At 36.4% G+C, this 16,193-nt stretch overlaps 4 protein-coding genes across 4 annotated transcripts; 1 reads left to right on the top strand and 3 right to left on the bottom strand.

Moving 5' to 3' along the window:
* The first annotated feature begins 4,859 nt into the window (after positions 1-4,859).
* On the top strand, positions 4,860-6,487 carry LOC129564827 (Bardet-Biedl syndrome 5 protein homolog). The gene is made up of 5 exons (XM_055438983.1): positions 4,860-4,968; positions 5,053-5,201; positions 5,280-5,695; positions 5,769-5,957; positions 6,105-6,487. Exons 1-5 carry the CDS (start codon positions 4,907-4,909, stop codon positions 6,330-6,332), a joined length of 1,044 nt encoding a protein of 347 aa, XP_055294958.1. The 5' UTR covers positions 4,860-4,906; the 3' UTR covers positions 6,333-6,487.
* On the bottom strand, positions 6,376-7,877 carry LOC129564828 (pickpocket protein 28-like). The gene is made up of 3 exons (XM_055438984.1): positions 7,321-7,877; positions 7,049-7,253; positions 6,376-6,980 (listed from the first exon to the last, which is right to left on the bottom strand). The coding sequence occupies exons 1-3, from the start codon at positions 7,790-7,792 to the stop codon at positions 6,764-6,766; spliced, it is 894 nt and encodes a 297-aa protein (XP_055294959.1). The 5' UTR covers positions 7,793-7,877; the 3' UTR covers positions 6,376-6,763.
* A 1,427-nt stretch (positions 7,878-9,304) lies between these two features.
* LOC129564977 (pickpocket protein 28-like) lies at positions 9,305-10,657 on the bottom strand. The gene is made up of 4 exons (XM_055439229.1): positions 10,476-10,657; positions 10,145-10,414; positions 9,613-10,021; positions 9,305-9,472 (listed from the first exon to the last, which is right to left on the bottom strand). Exons 1-4 carry the CDS (start codon positions 10,655-10,657, stop codon positions 9,305-9,307), a joined length of 1,029 nt encoding a protein of 342 aa, XP_055295204.1.
* Positions 10,658-12,127: 1,470 nt separating this feature from the next.
* Positions 12,128-14,931, bottom strand: LOC129564818 (RNA polymerase II-associated factor 1 homolog). Its single transcript, XM_055438975.1, has 9 exons — positions 14,739-14,931; positions 14,116-14,625; positions 13,885-14,046; positions 13,458-13,754; positions 13,102-13,388; positions 12,818-12,919; positions 12,615-12,689; positions 12,490-12,558; positions 12,128-12,421 (listed from the first exon to the last, which is right to left on the bottom strand). Exons 1-9 carry the CDS (start codon positions 14,810-14,812, stop codon positions 12,276-12,278), a joined length of 1,722 nt encoding a protein of 573 aa, XP_055294950.1. The 5' UTR covers positions 14,813-14,931; the 3' UTR covers positions 12,128-12,275.
* Positions 14,932-16,193: the final 1,262 nt, after the last annotated feature.

Raw genomic sequence — 16,193 nt, forward strand, 5'->3', positions numbered from 1 at the left:
GTAGTTGTTTATCATTTTCTCGATTGTCAAAAGCACAATTGTTTTTTATCCGAGCGGCTCTTGGAAGTTCGTATGTTCTGCATAGATGATATTCAGCAAAACACATTCGAACATGGTTTGTGTTCACCGATGCCGCATTTGTATTTGTGGATCAGTCACATGTGTGTGTGCAGTGCAATGTGCATATAGCGATCTGTAGACACAAAAATTCGATTGGAATTTCAAATGTAGTCATCATTTGAATATCTTAATAATCATCTCGCATTCTACATATAAATATTCAGTGAGGCCGATAAAAAAAATGGGGAGTAGCACTAGAAGAGCGGCCCAATTTATGTTCATTCAAATTAATCTTTTTTTCTGCAATCAACTCATAGCCCGACAGCGTGGAAAAAACTATTAAAACATTTCAAATTGAATTCGTAATTGAACCAGTGCGACAAACAAATTCCCTCAGAATATTTTAGTTTTGAAGTGCAACATAAAGTTTTTTTTCATATGGAGTTGTTGTTATAAACTCTATATAAAAAAAAAATTTCATGTTGCACTTTGAAACTAAAACCATCTAGGGAATTTGTTTGTCGCAACGGTTCAATTAATCAACAACGATGTTTGTTCCGATTGATTCATTTGTTGATGCTAGATGGAGTGTTGGAAAAAATAACAACAACAAAACCGTTTTTAATTGGTCAATAATTTATCAATTTTTTTTAAATTAAGTCGCAGTTAATTTAATCATCATGAAATCAATTTACGATTAAATGCCATTTTATGAAGTGCAAAAATTATGCATCACTTTTGTTGTTGTTAAATGAAAACTTTATTAAGACCATCGAATTTTGGTTGGATTATGTGACAAAATGAATATTTTTTCTGTCATTGCATCGTTGGAAGTAAATTGATTGACATTATTTTGAACAGTCACTAAATATTTCCATTTAAACATGTCCATTGTAACAACAACATCATTCATATATGTCGTTTTTCTCACTTCCGGCCGACACACAGTTGTTCTCATCAGACAAATAAAATGGTTTTTATGAACACATTTAATTTGGTCTCAAATTCATTTCATTGGCATAGTTGTTCGGAGTCGTAAAAATAAACCCGTTGCATGGGATCTGTAAATCGAATCGAAATTGATGCAGCAGAAGCATAGCCAATAAATGTGTACTTAAATTATTTTCGGCCGATAAATTTAAGCATTGTTTTATTGCTTGGATATCATGAAGTTGAAATTTTTGCCGATTTCCACTGAATTCAAGCTTTCCATCAGCACCTAAACATTGGACCATAAAGTACTTCCTGAACATGTCTATATATCCATCTATTCTGCTTGCATCGTGAAATGCAATCGAATGAGCGTTAATTTTTTATCAGGCTCATTCTTCCTATCGCACACGGTACAACAATCCCTTCACGAGCATTTTGTTTCGGCGGTGGATGCTATTAGCAACTTGTGCTATTTGTTTTCTTTCTCTTTGCCATTTAGTTTTGGTTGTGTACTTGTTTTGAGTTCACAAGTTTTTCATTCGGCTATTTAACTCGGACGCCGCCACATGCAAGAAAGGGAGACCACATATTAGTTGAACGACGCAAAACGAAATTTAAAACTGAAAAAGTAAAAAAAAACACGTGAATAAATCGAAAAACTTATTTTCTCATCTGTCACCATAAATTTTACGAATTTTGCACTACGTTCAAACAACGCGAACAACGATGCTTGTCAAAAAAAATGCCGTTAGAATGTTGGGGTATAAGTGTTGCACTGCTGCAAGGAAAGTGCTGAGAACAATAAATTTGTTGCAACAAAGCGTATCTAGAAAAAAAATCGAGGAAAGCGAGAGCGAGTGCGAGGGAGAGAGGTCTATGGTCGTGCATGAAAATCGTAAACTAGGTCATTGGGATTGAAAATGAACAAAAAAGCAAGAACAAAATGAGCAACAGCCTGCAAGTGAATGTTTAGAGCCAAAAATTAAAGAGAAAAAAGAGGCGGGCGTTCGTATGTGGAAAACACAAATTTTAGTGTTTTTCGAATTTCGTCGCCACGGAAACGATTATACTTTTAATCATCAGTTTCGTTACACACATTTCTTAATGTAAGTTTCACATTTACGCTTTTCAACGTTCATTTCGATATTTTGTGTAAACACACTCACACGTATATAGAGTTTACCTAAAGTGATGACAAAATAAAATGGCGTAATCGCTCTATTGTAATTGCGACTAACCGTTTCTTTGTGGCACATTTATGTGAAATGTTCTAACGCTGAAAAACGATTATTAACAAAACTTACGACAAATAAATTACCAAGGACTTTTGGCTTGACATCGAATCGTTTGCAACCATTTCCATGCAAACAATTTGTTGCAAACATCATACGGCAAACAATAAACATACTCGAAACAAGAGCTGTTTTTCTTCATTTTCAAAACAAAGCAACGGCAAAGGATAATCAATTGGGTTCTGTGGAAAGGAATTTTTAATATACGAGTCAGGTGAGGTTAACTCTCATCCATTGCCGGTCTTCACATGAATGCATTCCATTGAATGCTTTACATTTGTTGCATATCTCCATAAATGAATGAAATAAAAACCAACTCATACGTTTCAAATTCATTTTGTGCACATTTAATCTTGGGCTAGGTGAAGAACGGAAATGAGCCTGTTGGTTTTTGTGAAATGATGATACACTTAAGTTGGTTCCCATAGAGAATATAATTATAAACACATCGTTATAACAATGTTCACGTCATAGTGAAGAGACCTTCTAAAAGGGTAACGGTTCGCACATTGGTTTTGTGTTGTTTGCGATTTTTGTGCAGATATTCATCCAAAATAATGATAAACGCTGCTTGTTTGTATCATGCGAGTGCACCTCTGTTCGTTCCAGCCATTCGTTCAGAACGAACATCCTAAATATTTCAATTGTAACGAATTTCCAACATTTTTTTTCTCGGTGCATTGAAGTAAATAGTTTACAACATTATAAAGAATGAACAAAAATGAGCAAGTGCAAAAGATGTGAAAATCTATTGCTTTCTAGAGATTCAACATAATTTCAGACAATGTTCTTTCTTTCTCGTTCGTTGCATTTTGCATGTTGAACCTTTTCATCATGGTTGTGATTTATTTCCGCGAAGAAAATGATGAACATTCTTTATAACATTGCTCTCTGCCACTGCGTCTATTCAATTCAAAAAATTTACGCTTGCATTTGATATCGCCGAACGAAACAGTTTTGCAAAGGGAAAATAGTGCAGATTGTTTGATCAAACTGATGCAAGTCGATAGTTGAATGGTAATTTTTGGCTAAAACTTGGATAGAGAGGGAGAAAAAAAAACCGAGCAGAAGTTTCCAAACATTTCATTTTCACCGTAAGTTTTGGATTCATTTTCGAAGGAATATTCGGACTTTGGAAAAAGCGATTTCATCGCTTGTACGTGCTCGACTAATCCAATCTTTTTTCTTCCCTCTTTTGTGTCTTACACAACTTAGCACCGGTGATATGGATACAACCGAAACGGAATCCATGCAATTCACGTAGATTACTCTTCACGACTTTTACCTGTGTGAAATGCACACTGTTCGTACAAATTGCATTGTATCATTACCATTGCCACTCTCGAATTTCCCAAAAAAATCGTTTGAAAAGCATTTGCTTGAAATTACATGAGCTTGGCATCGATTTAAGGAGTCGAGTGGTTGAATGCACCGGAGAACAAGTAGATTCCGGTATGGAATTTCGAATCATACTCGAAAATGCTCTTAGTTTTTCGCTCTTTTTTGTGTATGTGTAACAATTGGCTATACATAACGGAAAACATCGAATGCAATCTCGAACACAACTCACGTATAAATATTCACACGTTTTTTTTCTCTTCCATCCGTTCATTTTCAGTTATCCCAACATGCCTGTACCATTATTATTTTTATTTCTTTCGAGCTAAGCCCAGCACTCTTCCATACCACACCACTCGTTTTATAACTATTTTATATCGATAAACTTGGAACTTAGATCAACAATCTGTGCACTGCATTTATGTATATATCTCATAACAAACGAAAACTTGTTTGCATCGCATTACAACGAATATCAGATTACATACGGACACATATTTTCCAAGCAAATGTAACAAATTTGCAATCTACTTGATTTTTTTTATCAGCAGATGCTTTTTATGAAATTGGACAAATCAATAAGCAAAACATAATAATAACCAGAAATGGTCGACTGCATTCGTATCCATTGAGGCTTGTCATTGAATATTTGATGCAATCATGATAATAATAATGATCGTAACAATAACTTCTTGTTGAGCAGATAGTCACTATGGAAATAACATTATCCATTTGAACGGAGTAAAAGTGCAGCAAAATCCTTTGGGTAAGCTACATCAGTGAGGATTCATTTCGAATACAATCTGGAACTATAAATAGAAACTTGATAGAGGAGGCAACACAACGACTGCACCAAGTGTGTGTTGCAAACTTGATGTTATCCAACCACCAAAAAATACTGCGATTATTTTTATTGGTATTTTTGATTACATTCAACGCTCTTACGAGCTATGTACAGGACGTGAGTCTAGTGTTTGGCTTTGATAAAGTGATTTTAAGCACACATACATCAATCACATCGAAAGAATTCATTTGAATAAGCTATAATCAAATCATAATAAATGAATAGAAAAATGTATTTTTTGCTACTTTTTCACCTTTAAATTCGCCGCCTGTGTTGAGTATGTCATGCGCATGCTTGGATACGGCTCGATACCTAACAACGGATAATGACAATCAAAACAAACAATTCAACCGTCACGTTTCATTGTTATCAGAAAGTTGTACGTGGAAATTGTTTTTTTTGACGAAAAATAATTCCGAATAAAGGAAAAATAATAAAAATGGATCGATTTGAGTATGTTGTATGGCAAGACCGCGAGGTTAAATTTGACATAATCAATATGTAAGTGTTGTGTTTTATCAAACAAAAAATCATTTGCCTTCGTTTCTCAAACGTCTCGCAATTTAATTTATGTTTCAATTGCAGACAACATAAAATCCGTGGTGGCGAAGAGATTTTGGATATTTTCGATTATGTTGAAGATACGAAGGGGAATCCGAATGAAAGAGGCCGATTGCTTGTTACGAATTTGCGTCTAATCTGGTATTCGTTGAATAACAATAAGTTTAATTTATGTGCGTATACTTAATGTGGAACAGTGGAGACGGCTGCGAATCAGTGGATTGAAAATAATCTTGCATATTTTATTGCAGCGATTGGCTTCAATTGTATCTTGACAATGTCAACAAAAACGGTGCTATCAAAGTTGCGTGGAACGACGCTGGCCTTGTACATCTTGACTTTGTGTCGTAATTCTCGTTTTGAATTTATTTTCACCAATTTGGCGCAGAGCAATGCTCGCAAATTTTCGTCTATATTCGACATCTATAGATCGTATCAATCGACGGTGCTGTATAGAGAGCTCAAGCTACGAAGTGCGATTATGGCATCTGGCCACTTGAAATTATTGCCAAAGGAGCAGGTTTACAGTACATTTGGCGGCATATGGAATCTTTCGAGTGATCAAGGCAATTTGGGTACATTAATCGTGACAAATGTTCGAGTCATTTGGTATGCTGACATCAATGAAACGTTCAACATTAGTTTGCCACACATGCAAATTGCGTCGGTGAGTGTTTTTTGGTATGAGAGAAAGAAAGCATAAACAATCGAATTAATGTGTGATTTTTGAATCAAAACAGATAAAAATCAGAGACTCAAAATATGGTCATGCTCTGGTTATCCAAACACTTGAGACTGGTGGCGGCTACACGCTTGGTTTTCGAGTGGATCCGGCCGCCCGGTTGGTTGATGTTTACAAAGAACTTGATTCTTTGTTTTCGGTTTACGCCGCCAAACCGCTCTTTGGCGTAACTTATGAACGAAGAGAGGTGAAACAGATTTTCTTATTTCGATTTGCTTATTTGGTTTATTCACTATTAATTTCTACGCTAGTTTCTATATTATCCAAATGTATTGCCCTATCGATTGAAATTATTATATACTTATGTGACTTTTTACATTAAATTTCACAACAGGAAGCACCCGAACGTGACGATGACACAATTTCTATCGACAAAATCACTGAAGTTGACGAATCGAAGACGGACGAAATCAATACGAAATTCTCCACATATCTGGCTGAAGGCACGGAAAGTGGTCGTCGACCACCATTTTATTGCAAAGAACTTGGTTTTGCCATGGAAAAAATTAAAGACGGATTCACTTTGAAAGACCTATGGGAAGTAATTCCTACCACAAACTGAAGACAGTGTATTTTCAGTAGCTTTTGTATTGTTTACACGTATTATATAAAATAAGTACAGTTATCTTGATTATTTTATTAATTGATTTATTGACAAATACTTTAGTTAAATCGAATAAAACGTCCATCATTATAGATAGAGTCATTTAGAAGAAATTATTCTCACTTGGCTTGATAAATAGATCTAGGGTGACACAAAATATGAGTTGAAATTGAATTTTGTGATTTGTAAATACATTGAACATTTTACTTTTACACTCAAACCAAAGGAGAAATTGTGTTAGATGAATACTCGCAAAAATGATCGACGATGAATATCTTGTGAAATGTGTACTGTTTCATTGCAAATGCCGTCAATCAAACCGTGCAGCAATCAATAGAATAATGCAAAAAGTTACCGATGTAAGTAAAAGTATTGAAAGTCCAAAATTATTATAAGTTATTTCTGGTTCTCGAGCGTCGAACAATCCAGAACCAACGAAGAGTGAAGTAGTAAACGAGTTCAATGATGCTCAATGCGGAGATGCCCAAAAATAATCCCAGCAAACCGCCGCAAATAGCTAGGAAATCGGAGAATGTATACAATTCCACTCGTTTCACGGTTTCCACGCGATCATTGAAACTAATGGACAATCGTGTTTGGTGAATTCTGAAATATTCAACGGATTTTAGATGCAGAAGAAAATAGATCCATTGACATTTGATTCTTTATTTTACCCCGATTCGAGACCGCTAACTTTATTTGCAGCGGTCGTATTGAATTTGACTCGATCAATTTCAACATTGTATTCAATTGAGATACAAGCAGGCAAGCAATCACATGTACTGTTGGAATACACGACACGGTCAAGGCGAAATTGGAGTGTATTTTTTCTGTAACAATCGAGTTTGTCCCTGCCACAGATCCTTGTACTGTTTTCTCCTGTAAATAAATGGAAAAAATAAGCTAGTACGAATGCATAAGCATCCAAAGGATAATGCACTCATACTTGGCATAGAAAATTTCACACAACCGCATTTGTCTTTTATGTACGTCGCCATACACTCAGCCATACAGTTCTGCTCGGAGTATTGTTTGAAGAAAGTCAATGGACGCTCCGAATTGTAATAGCATTGACGTTGGTGCGGTGCATAACGACGCAGCCCATCAGAAGTTGTGGTTAATTTGGATGAAATCAACATTTGAGAGTCTTCTCCAATGGACACGCTGAGAGGCGTTTGACCATATAACGAATCGCCAGGTGTACTTAAAAACACTCGAAACTCTTGTTCGAATCCACCACATAGGTAATCGAAGTCATCCTCGTTAGTTCTGAGTGCAATTCGGAGAGCAGTTTCTCCACCTAATTCAGATAAGCGAATCGGATATTCAGCTTTGCTTTTTATGGACTTATATCCGCTCTCGCGATTCCATTGCGACACATTCGGATTAGTATTCAGATTCATCATCTCCGAAGCCATTCTAGGTTTGGATAGTTCCAATTAATTTCTACTGTTGAAATCAAATGGGAACCAAACTTACAAATCAGTATATATCTCATGTGAGTTTAGATCATTGAAAGAGAAGCAATAGCCTTGATCAGTCAAAACTGGAACAAAATACTTGGAACAGTCGCTTAACTCGTTTTTCCACCAACATTTAAAAAATGTGTCATTCAACTGTGGTGCGATCTCTTGAATCACATCATATATGGATTCATTCAGAAATGAACTGGACTAAAATTAGAATAAACTTATAAAATTTATTTTTGAAGCCTCCTTTGAATTGAATTTAGATGGGGCCATATTTGATTTTAAAAGTTAATACACCGTTTTACCCGTCGAAAATTTTCCGTAGAAATGAAGTTTATGTTTATGTCACTGCACACTTGTAAATATGAGTTCAATCGAAGTTCTCTGGAAGAAAATACAAATGGTCACACATATCACAAAATGTTGTGACGTATGAAGAGTTGATATTCATTAAAGCATACTTACTCCATGTCAGACAATTTCGGATCCTCATCTCTAAAGTACAAATACAGTTAAAGTTACAGTTATTATCGTCGTCATTTGCATTACTTTTCTGCACGTTCAATGCGAATTGAACGTTTAGAATTTAAAGGGACCAACAAAAATATTGTTCTATTCCAAAAAATATTCAGCAGTTTTTGTGCCCACGTCTGCTTTAGGCTAAGTGTTACACTTTGCGAAAATTCTGAAGTAAAAAACGCACTTACTCCGTAAAACTCGCCAAATTCAGTTTATTTTTGACTGCTTTAACTTTTGGACAAATTGTAAGAGTTGGAATTGCGATCGTTGAAATGGGCACATTCCTGGTAACAGACATGGATACTGGATTCTCTTGCCATTGATTCCACACGTTTCGGATCATCAAACTGCATAGCCAAAACGACAACCCGACAGAGATCAACCACCAAAATCTGAATAAAGGATAGCATTGAATATCGCTCAGAAATATTTTAAGAGAACTATTCGTGAACTAACCGCTCACTCCAATGCAAAGATCGCTCGGTGAAATATCGAACGCCATGGATACTACTTTTGTTACATATTTCGGCAAAAAAAGCTTTGATTGGCCCAATAATTTTGGAACGAATAAAATTGATCCATTTGCTTCGATTCGATGCCACATCGTTCACAGCTGAAGAACGTCGAATGAACCAAAACCAACGAAAAGTCGAGTGATAAATAAGCTCGATGATGCTCAACACCGAAATGCCCATGTATAATCCAAGCAAACCACCACATGTTGCCAAGAAATCGATAACTGTGTAAACTTCCCTCCGCGTCATAGTATCGATTTCAGAATCTTTATAGAAGACTACTAAATCTACCAATCTAACTTGTGATAATCTAAAATCCAAAGTCAAATTGAGCATTTATTACATTTGTGTGTAGTATTCTAAAGAAAAGCATACAGTTCTTGTTCTTCCGGGCTTTGCGCAACATGCTTAAAAAGAATTTCCATATCTATCTTGTATCGATCGATCTCAGCATTGTATTGAATCGAAGTACATCCTGGCAAACAATTGCATTTGTCACGAAACGCTTTGATGCTCTCGCTTGACCAAAACTTACTTTCAATTCCATTGTAACACTTGATTTTTGCTGCGCCACAGATTTTTGTATTTTTATCTCCTGCAAAAGAACAAGTTTATCATTTTGAAATGCTCTTTCGCTGTGAAATTTCTCAACAGGTTCATACTGGGCATAGAAAACTTGACGCATCCGCACTCGTTTTTCGTAAAATTTGCCAGACATTCTTCTTCACAGTTTGCCTGGGTATACAATTTGAAGAAACGCAGTTGGCGCTCATGTTGATAGAAACATTGCCGTTGATTCGGCTCGTAGCTACGCAAACCCTCTGATGTGGTGATCAATTTCGGATTGATCGTAACCATGGTCTTTTCTGAAAGAGGAACTCGAAAGGAATTTTGCGACATTTTCAATGCTTCGCCAGGTGTTGTCAAAATCACTTTGAACCCTTGATAGATGCCACTACATTTATATTCGAACTCGTATTGTGACACTGATAATTTCAAAGCAAAACTCTGGCCTGAAGATGCGATACCAGTGCGCATTGGGTATGGATCATGAATCATTATCGATTTATCTGTGTATCCACCATCTAAACTCCAGTAAGAAACATTTGGTTTGCTTTTTAAGGTAATCATTTCCGGGGCGATTCTGTTCAAAAATTCCGAACATAACCATTGAAAAAACCGGACATGTCGAATATGCATTAATATGCACGATGCACATTACATTGCATGCACAGTAACCTCGACAATAATGATTAGCAAAACTTACTGATCCGTGTATGTATCATATGAGTTGAGAGCATTGAAGGTGAGACAAATGCCGTTGTCGGTGAAAACGGGTGCCACATACTGACCACAATCACTTCCATCCCTAACTTGTTCAAGCCACGAACATTGTGACAACTGTCTCTCAAATTTCTCCTCAGTCATTCGAAATATCTGGTATATGCTTTCATTCGTGAAATTGTCCTTGAAATCAATCAATTCCGGTAGACGTGGGCAAACATGCGCAAATGCACTCAATATATTGATCTCTGTACTGTTGAGTTAATAATAGATTTATCATAAACTGAATCTTGAAATTTAGCTGCTTTGCTTACTTTCTATCATTGAGATTTGGTAGATGTTTTAGTGTCGCCGATATATCAAATTCGAATGTTGTTGTCGGTATTTCTGGGCAAATGGTTACAGTCGGAAATGGAATTGTCATGATGATTTTCTTCTCTGATGGGCTGATTGTCACTGGGTTTCGTTGCCATTGGTTCCAAATATTGTTGATCATTATTCCGCATAGCCAGAGCGACGCCGCTACGAAAACTATCCACCAAAGTCTGACTCAAACGAATTGTTTAGAAGGTTAGACATGATTGGCAATTGTTATAAAATCGATTCAAAATGCAAATCTCTTACCGTTCGCTCCAGTGTAATAACCGTTCGGTGAAATATCGTACGCCATGAATATTGCTGTTGTCACAATAATCCGTGAAAAACCTGCGTATCGGCAGTGGAATCAGTTTCATCTAAACGGAATCGAACAATAATATAGTTTTTGGGAGGAATCAGAAAATGTGAGAATCTTACTGTTGAACGGTATCTGTTGACAATTTTCATCTTGACTGAGTTTTGCAGATTCATTTTAATATTTCTTCGCTTTGCCTCATCGAAGGAATAGAGAACATAGAATGGAACACTGTTCGTGCTGACAAAGAACCATGAAATGGTTTAAAATAATAGACTTCTATCGATTGTATTTGAGCAATAACTAATTGCCCAATGAAACTAAACGATACTTGGCTTTTTCAAGGTTTCGAAATTAATCAAATAGTTTGAAAAGGTTTTGATACAAAGTTAATTGAGCTTTGGTTCTATTCTCATTAAAAATTGTGTGAAACTAGCGTGAGAGAGGTCCACTGTAACATAATATACATTCAAGGCTGCATTCTTAATGACCGGTGATTTGTTCAATCGTTGGAACAGTTCTTGACCGCCGTTGTCGAACACAACAACAATGGTGATAACAATAAAAAAGGCATTAAACTTGATTATAAGACAATCGAAGCCGTGCAACAGTCAGTATTCATGTTAAGAGGAAACGATGTGTGTATGAATATCAAACAATTGTAAATCTAGGCAATATTTTTAGCTGTACAATTTTGTAAATAGCTAAATGCCCCTGTTTGGATAAACGCTGATATTATTCCTGGTCCAGGCAGAGGGAGCAAACCAAAACCGGTGAATGTCAACCTATTCAATAAAGTCGTTAAAACGGTTGAAGAGCTAAAAAGTGTAACATTATCAATTGAATGGGCTACAAATTCAAATAAAGTTCTCGAACTACCATTTTGGACTCTCAACACCAAATACAGCCAAAATCATGTTGACGCCATGACCCATGATCAAAACCATTGAAGAAAAGCATATCAATGGATCCAATCATCCGACTACATTTCCAATTTGTGCCGCTATCGCCGCAGAAAATAAAGACACCTTACTTTTTCTTTGACAAAGTAAGCAAACAGAACAACGTTCACCATTTGGACGGCTGCCAGAGACAAAGTTAACATCGCTAAATTACGAGATTTGATCTTATCGTTTGGAACTGATAAATTCTACGTTGATGTATCACAAAAACTGAAAGATCAATTGAAACTTAAGTTTCTTAATTAAGAATCTATAGCTTTTGACTTGTGATTTAATTTTAAATTTCTTGATGATTTTAGAAGTTGAATAAAATTCAAAGAAAAAAAAAACGTTTTTGGTGGAATTGATGTCTGGTGTATTTGGGTCATTTGACTACAAACTTAATCCGTTTCTTTTCAGATAAAATCAATCGGTAAGCAAATATCCTTGATTTGATGTGAACAAATTGTGTCGTGGTTAATTCCATCCTAATAAATGCTCTATTCTGATCCGGAACCAGAGCCCGAACGATTCGGCGAACCGGAGGCACTACGACTTCCACTGCGACTACGGCTACGTTCTGAGCCGCTTCGTGAATGAGCACTTCCACTGTGTGATCGTGAACGCGACCGAGACGAACGAGAATCTGTTGATAAAGAAAGTTTGTATGAGAATTAAGCAGCTTTTGATATGTTATGAAAAAGCAATACTCACGACTTCTACTTCTGGCCGATCCACTTCTATTAGACGCTGGGCTACCACTGCGTGAACGTGATCTCGAGCCTGGAATTTCGTTATGAATTTATCTTCAAATAAATTTTGAAAATCTTATTTCTTACCACTTTTAACGGAACCACTACGGTTCGATGCTGGCGTTCCACTACGTGAGCGAGAATTTGAACGAGATCTACTACCTGCAAGAGATTAATTGGCGTTTGAAATTAGTGTCAGATTTAGTATTGAATGTAGATTGGACTGCTACAAAATTCAACAATTTGAATTGGATTGACAAATGAAAAGGAGAATATTCGTCTTCACTTACCACTTCGGCTTCTGGCCGAACCACTTCGGTTCGATGCGGCGCTACCACTTCGGGAACGTGAAGCTTGACTTCCGCTGCGTGATCGGCTTGGCGATCGAGAGCCTACAAAAAGATTATAACATTAGATATCGGAACATATATGTTAATTTGGTTTGAAAAAACAGACGTTCGGTCAAACGCAACTGCTTTGAAATTCATAATTTTTCATTGAAATGACATCAACGTTGAAACAATAACGACGCTCCAATGAATTTTATTTGTAATTAAAATAGAAAGCCGCTTACCTGATGCACTGCGGCTTCTTGAGCGCGATCGTGACCTGGACGAACGTGATTTTCCAGAATGGTCACTTTCGTTGCCGTCTGGTTTTTCTTTGTCATCATTTTCCTTCTCAACCTCAACATTTTCTTGACTGTCCGCCTCCTTTTCAGTGTCCATGAGCTGCTCGGTTTCTTCAGCTTCTTCGATCTCTTCGATTTCTTCCTCTTCACCCGGTGGTTCCAATTGTTTTTCACGATAGCGTTGCAAGCGATGCTCACCTTCGTTCAATGCAACATGCTTGACTACCAATCTATTGAGAATATCACGTTAATTTTCGTTAATTTGATTTCAACTCGCTTGTAAGTTGAGTCCAACTTACTTTGTATTATTTGGCTGCTGACCAATGTTTTGTCGACGTTTGTTCAATCGTACACGAGTTTCGAGTTCATCGTAATAAACACCGTCTCGTCGCATAACCAAGAAGTAATTCTCTTCATAACCTTTCGATGCCTTGCTCTTGACATTCCAGTTGTATTCACGAGCCATTTTGTATTCATATTCCTGGTCGTCTTCGTACAATATTTCATTAATCAAATCCATGCGACGTTTTTCAAGCGTTTCTTCTGTTGGCAAGAAGTAAGCAACGAATTGCTCTCCACTTTCGTCCATCACACCTCTGCAAACCGAATTGAAAATGCATTATTTTCATTATATTGTGGAATTAAATGCAGGACAAACTCATTAGATTCTCGAAATTAAAAAAAAAATTAACGAAAACTACATCTCAACGTCAATCAATTACTAACCGTATCATGGCTTGAGACATTTCTTCAATTTGTGCTGTCACATGTTTGTTAGTGTTAGCTGGTGCTGGATCACTGTCAAATATAACTTGAGCAAATGGAAATTTCCAGTTTTGGAAATCTGGGTACACCGGATGAACCTCGACAGCTGTGACATTTGGCTTGCTAAAAGCAACAAAAAGCATTATTTGTCTGAATAAAAAAAAATTATTATTCAAAATTTGTGTTCATTACCTGTAATGGCGTTCGATTGGCTTTTTATTTTCTTCGAACGTTTTTTCGATGGACTTGATTTGAGCTTCACGATCCATGTACAATGTTTCTTCGACAAATGATTTGCGCACATTGAAACCGACCTTTGCCTCGACTTTTTCATTGTTTTGCGGTTGGAAACGCGTCTGTTCCGTCGAAATATATTCCGATTTTCGCAACCATGACACACTTTTGGCGTGATGACGTGAACGTTGCGAGTCGGCCACGGTGTGCACTTCTTCCTCGAGCAATTTTTCATCGGCTTGGTCCAGCTGTGAATTTGGATCGGACTGATACAAGTCGCGATTGATCAAATCGATTGTGACACCCAAATCGTGCTCTGTCAACACTTCATATTTGTAGTTGCGTTCAAGTGACGTCGGATTGTATTGAACGAATCGATCATTGGCAAATGGGTACGTGATATATTTCAAATCGAATGGAATGTCCGGCAATGTGTTACAGTATTTTACACGGGAAATCAACTCCGACCTAAAATAAACACATCGAAATGAGGTGAATTGTACATTGTTGCGCGGTTATCTAGCGTCCACTTGGCTTTTGTTTGCCAACAAACAAGGCACACACACACAAATTTTACTTACTTTTTCTCAATCGGTCGTTGTGGCCGGATTTCGGCACTGGTCGCGTTATTTCCATTTTGGATGGTGGGCGCCATCGCTTTTCAAGTGTTTTCTTTCGATTCTGAATACTTTTCTTTCCACAATTTCTTCAACTGATGTCGATGTCGGCAGAATAAACCATGGAAACGTCAAACACGCTTTGACACTTACACACAGCATGTTGAGTTTTTTTTTTCGAGCAGTTTTTTTTATAGCAGCAACGTCTATACTAGTGTTACCAGAGGTGGAGTATATCAATGCAATTTTGTGCTCGGGAGGGGTAATGTTAAGTCGTTGAATTCATATATATTTTTAAATTTAATAAATGAAAACGACTGTTTGAGTTTTGAGTTTTAGTTTTTTTTTCATAATTTGCTGTTAAATTCGAGCTACAGTATGAAATATAACGGGCAGGAACGTAGGAAGAATCACAAACGACCAAATCAAGAGACGACCAAATTATTTGTTTGCAACAATATTTGAAATGCATTTTTTCCGCCGAATCAAACCGAATGGTCATTACGGCGCCAAAGAAATAGCTTCAATTCCAAAAAAATGGTTTAACCAGTATATGCTTCATACAGATGGGCTTGCTTTTTACCGTTAAACTATCGAACACAAGTTTCGATGATGATTCCGTCATCCTTAGATTTCATGGACCGTTTTAAACACAGCTATCTACAGGGATTATAGAAATACTGTGGAAGGGGATTGAAGAATTAATTGTATCTCTACATATAATAATATATATATATATATTAACCGTATGTAGAGTGTACTGACTTTTTTCTTTGAAAATTAGTAATAAAATACTAAATGAAACCTCCTGTTGTTGTTTTTTTTCCAACTTTTGTTACGAAGAAAAAATACTTCCTTGTAAGGATTAATCGAGTCTTTTCTCATGTGTGAACTACTTCCCACAAAAAATACTCAAATATTTGATCGTTTCAGGAAAAAATAGCATTATGAGCGGTTTATTAAATAATTCAGTTTATATCATGTACAGCAAAGACACATTACAATATGAATAAAAATACTATTTTTTCATATAGTTCATTTCGACTTTGCATTGGTTGTTTGCAGATTGTTGTGTTGTTTTTTTTTGGTTTTATTTGATTTAAAGAAAAAAATCCTTCGTTTCGTTTAAATCGATTGAATCTAAATGATGGATGAATGAAACAACTGTCGCTCCATTAGTTGAACTACTTTAAATCAAACCACACGTTGTTGTTTGAACCAAGCACACGCAAATCGCCTTTTCAATTCACGATAACCCAGAAAAAATGAAATCATAATTTTTTGGTAATTACCACAGGATAGAAAATCTGCACTGATTCGATAAAACGAAAAGTGTATGCGAGCAAAGATGATCCATTGTTTTTGTGATATAATCAGAATTAAGCAGCCCATTCGATTCTAAACGTTTTCAATTTCATC

The sequence above is a fragment of the Sitodiplosis mosellana genome, unplaced genomic scaffold (genome assembly GCF_009176505.1).
Source record: "Sitodiplosis mosellana isolate CC-2019 unplaced genomic scaffold, AAFC_SMos_1.0 Smas_scaffold_2, whole genome shotgun sequence".
Classification (NCBI taxonomy): Eukaryota; Metazoa; Arthropoda; class Insecta; order Diptera; family Cecidomyiidae; genus Sitodiplosis; species Sitodiplosis mosellana.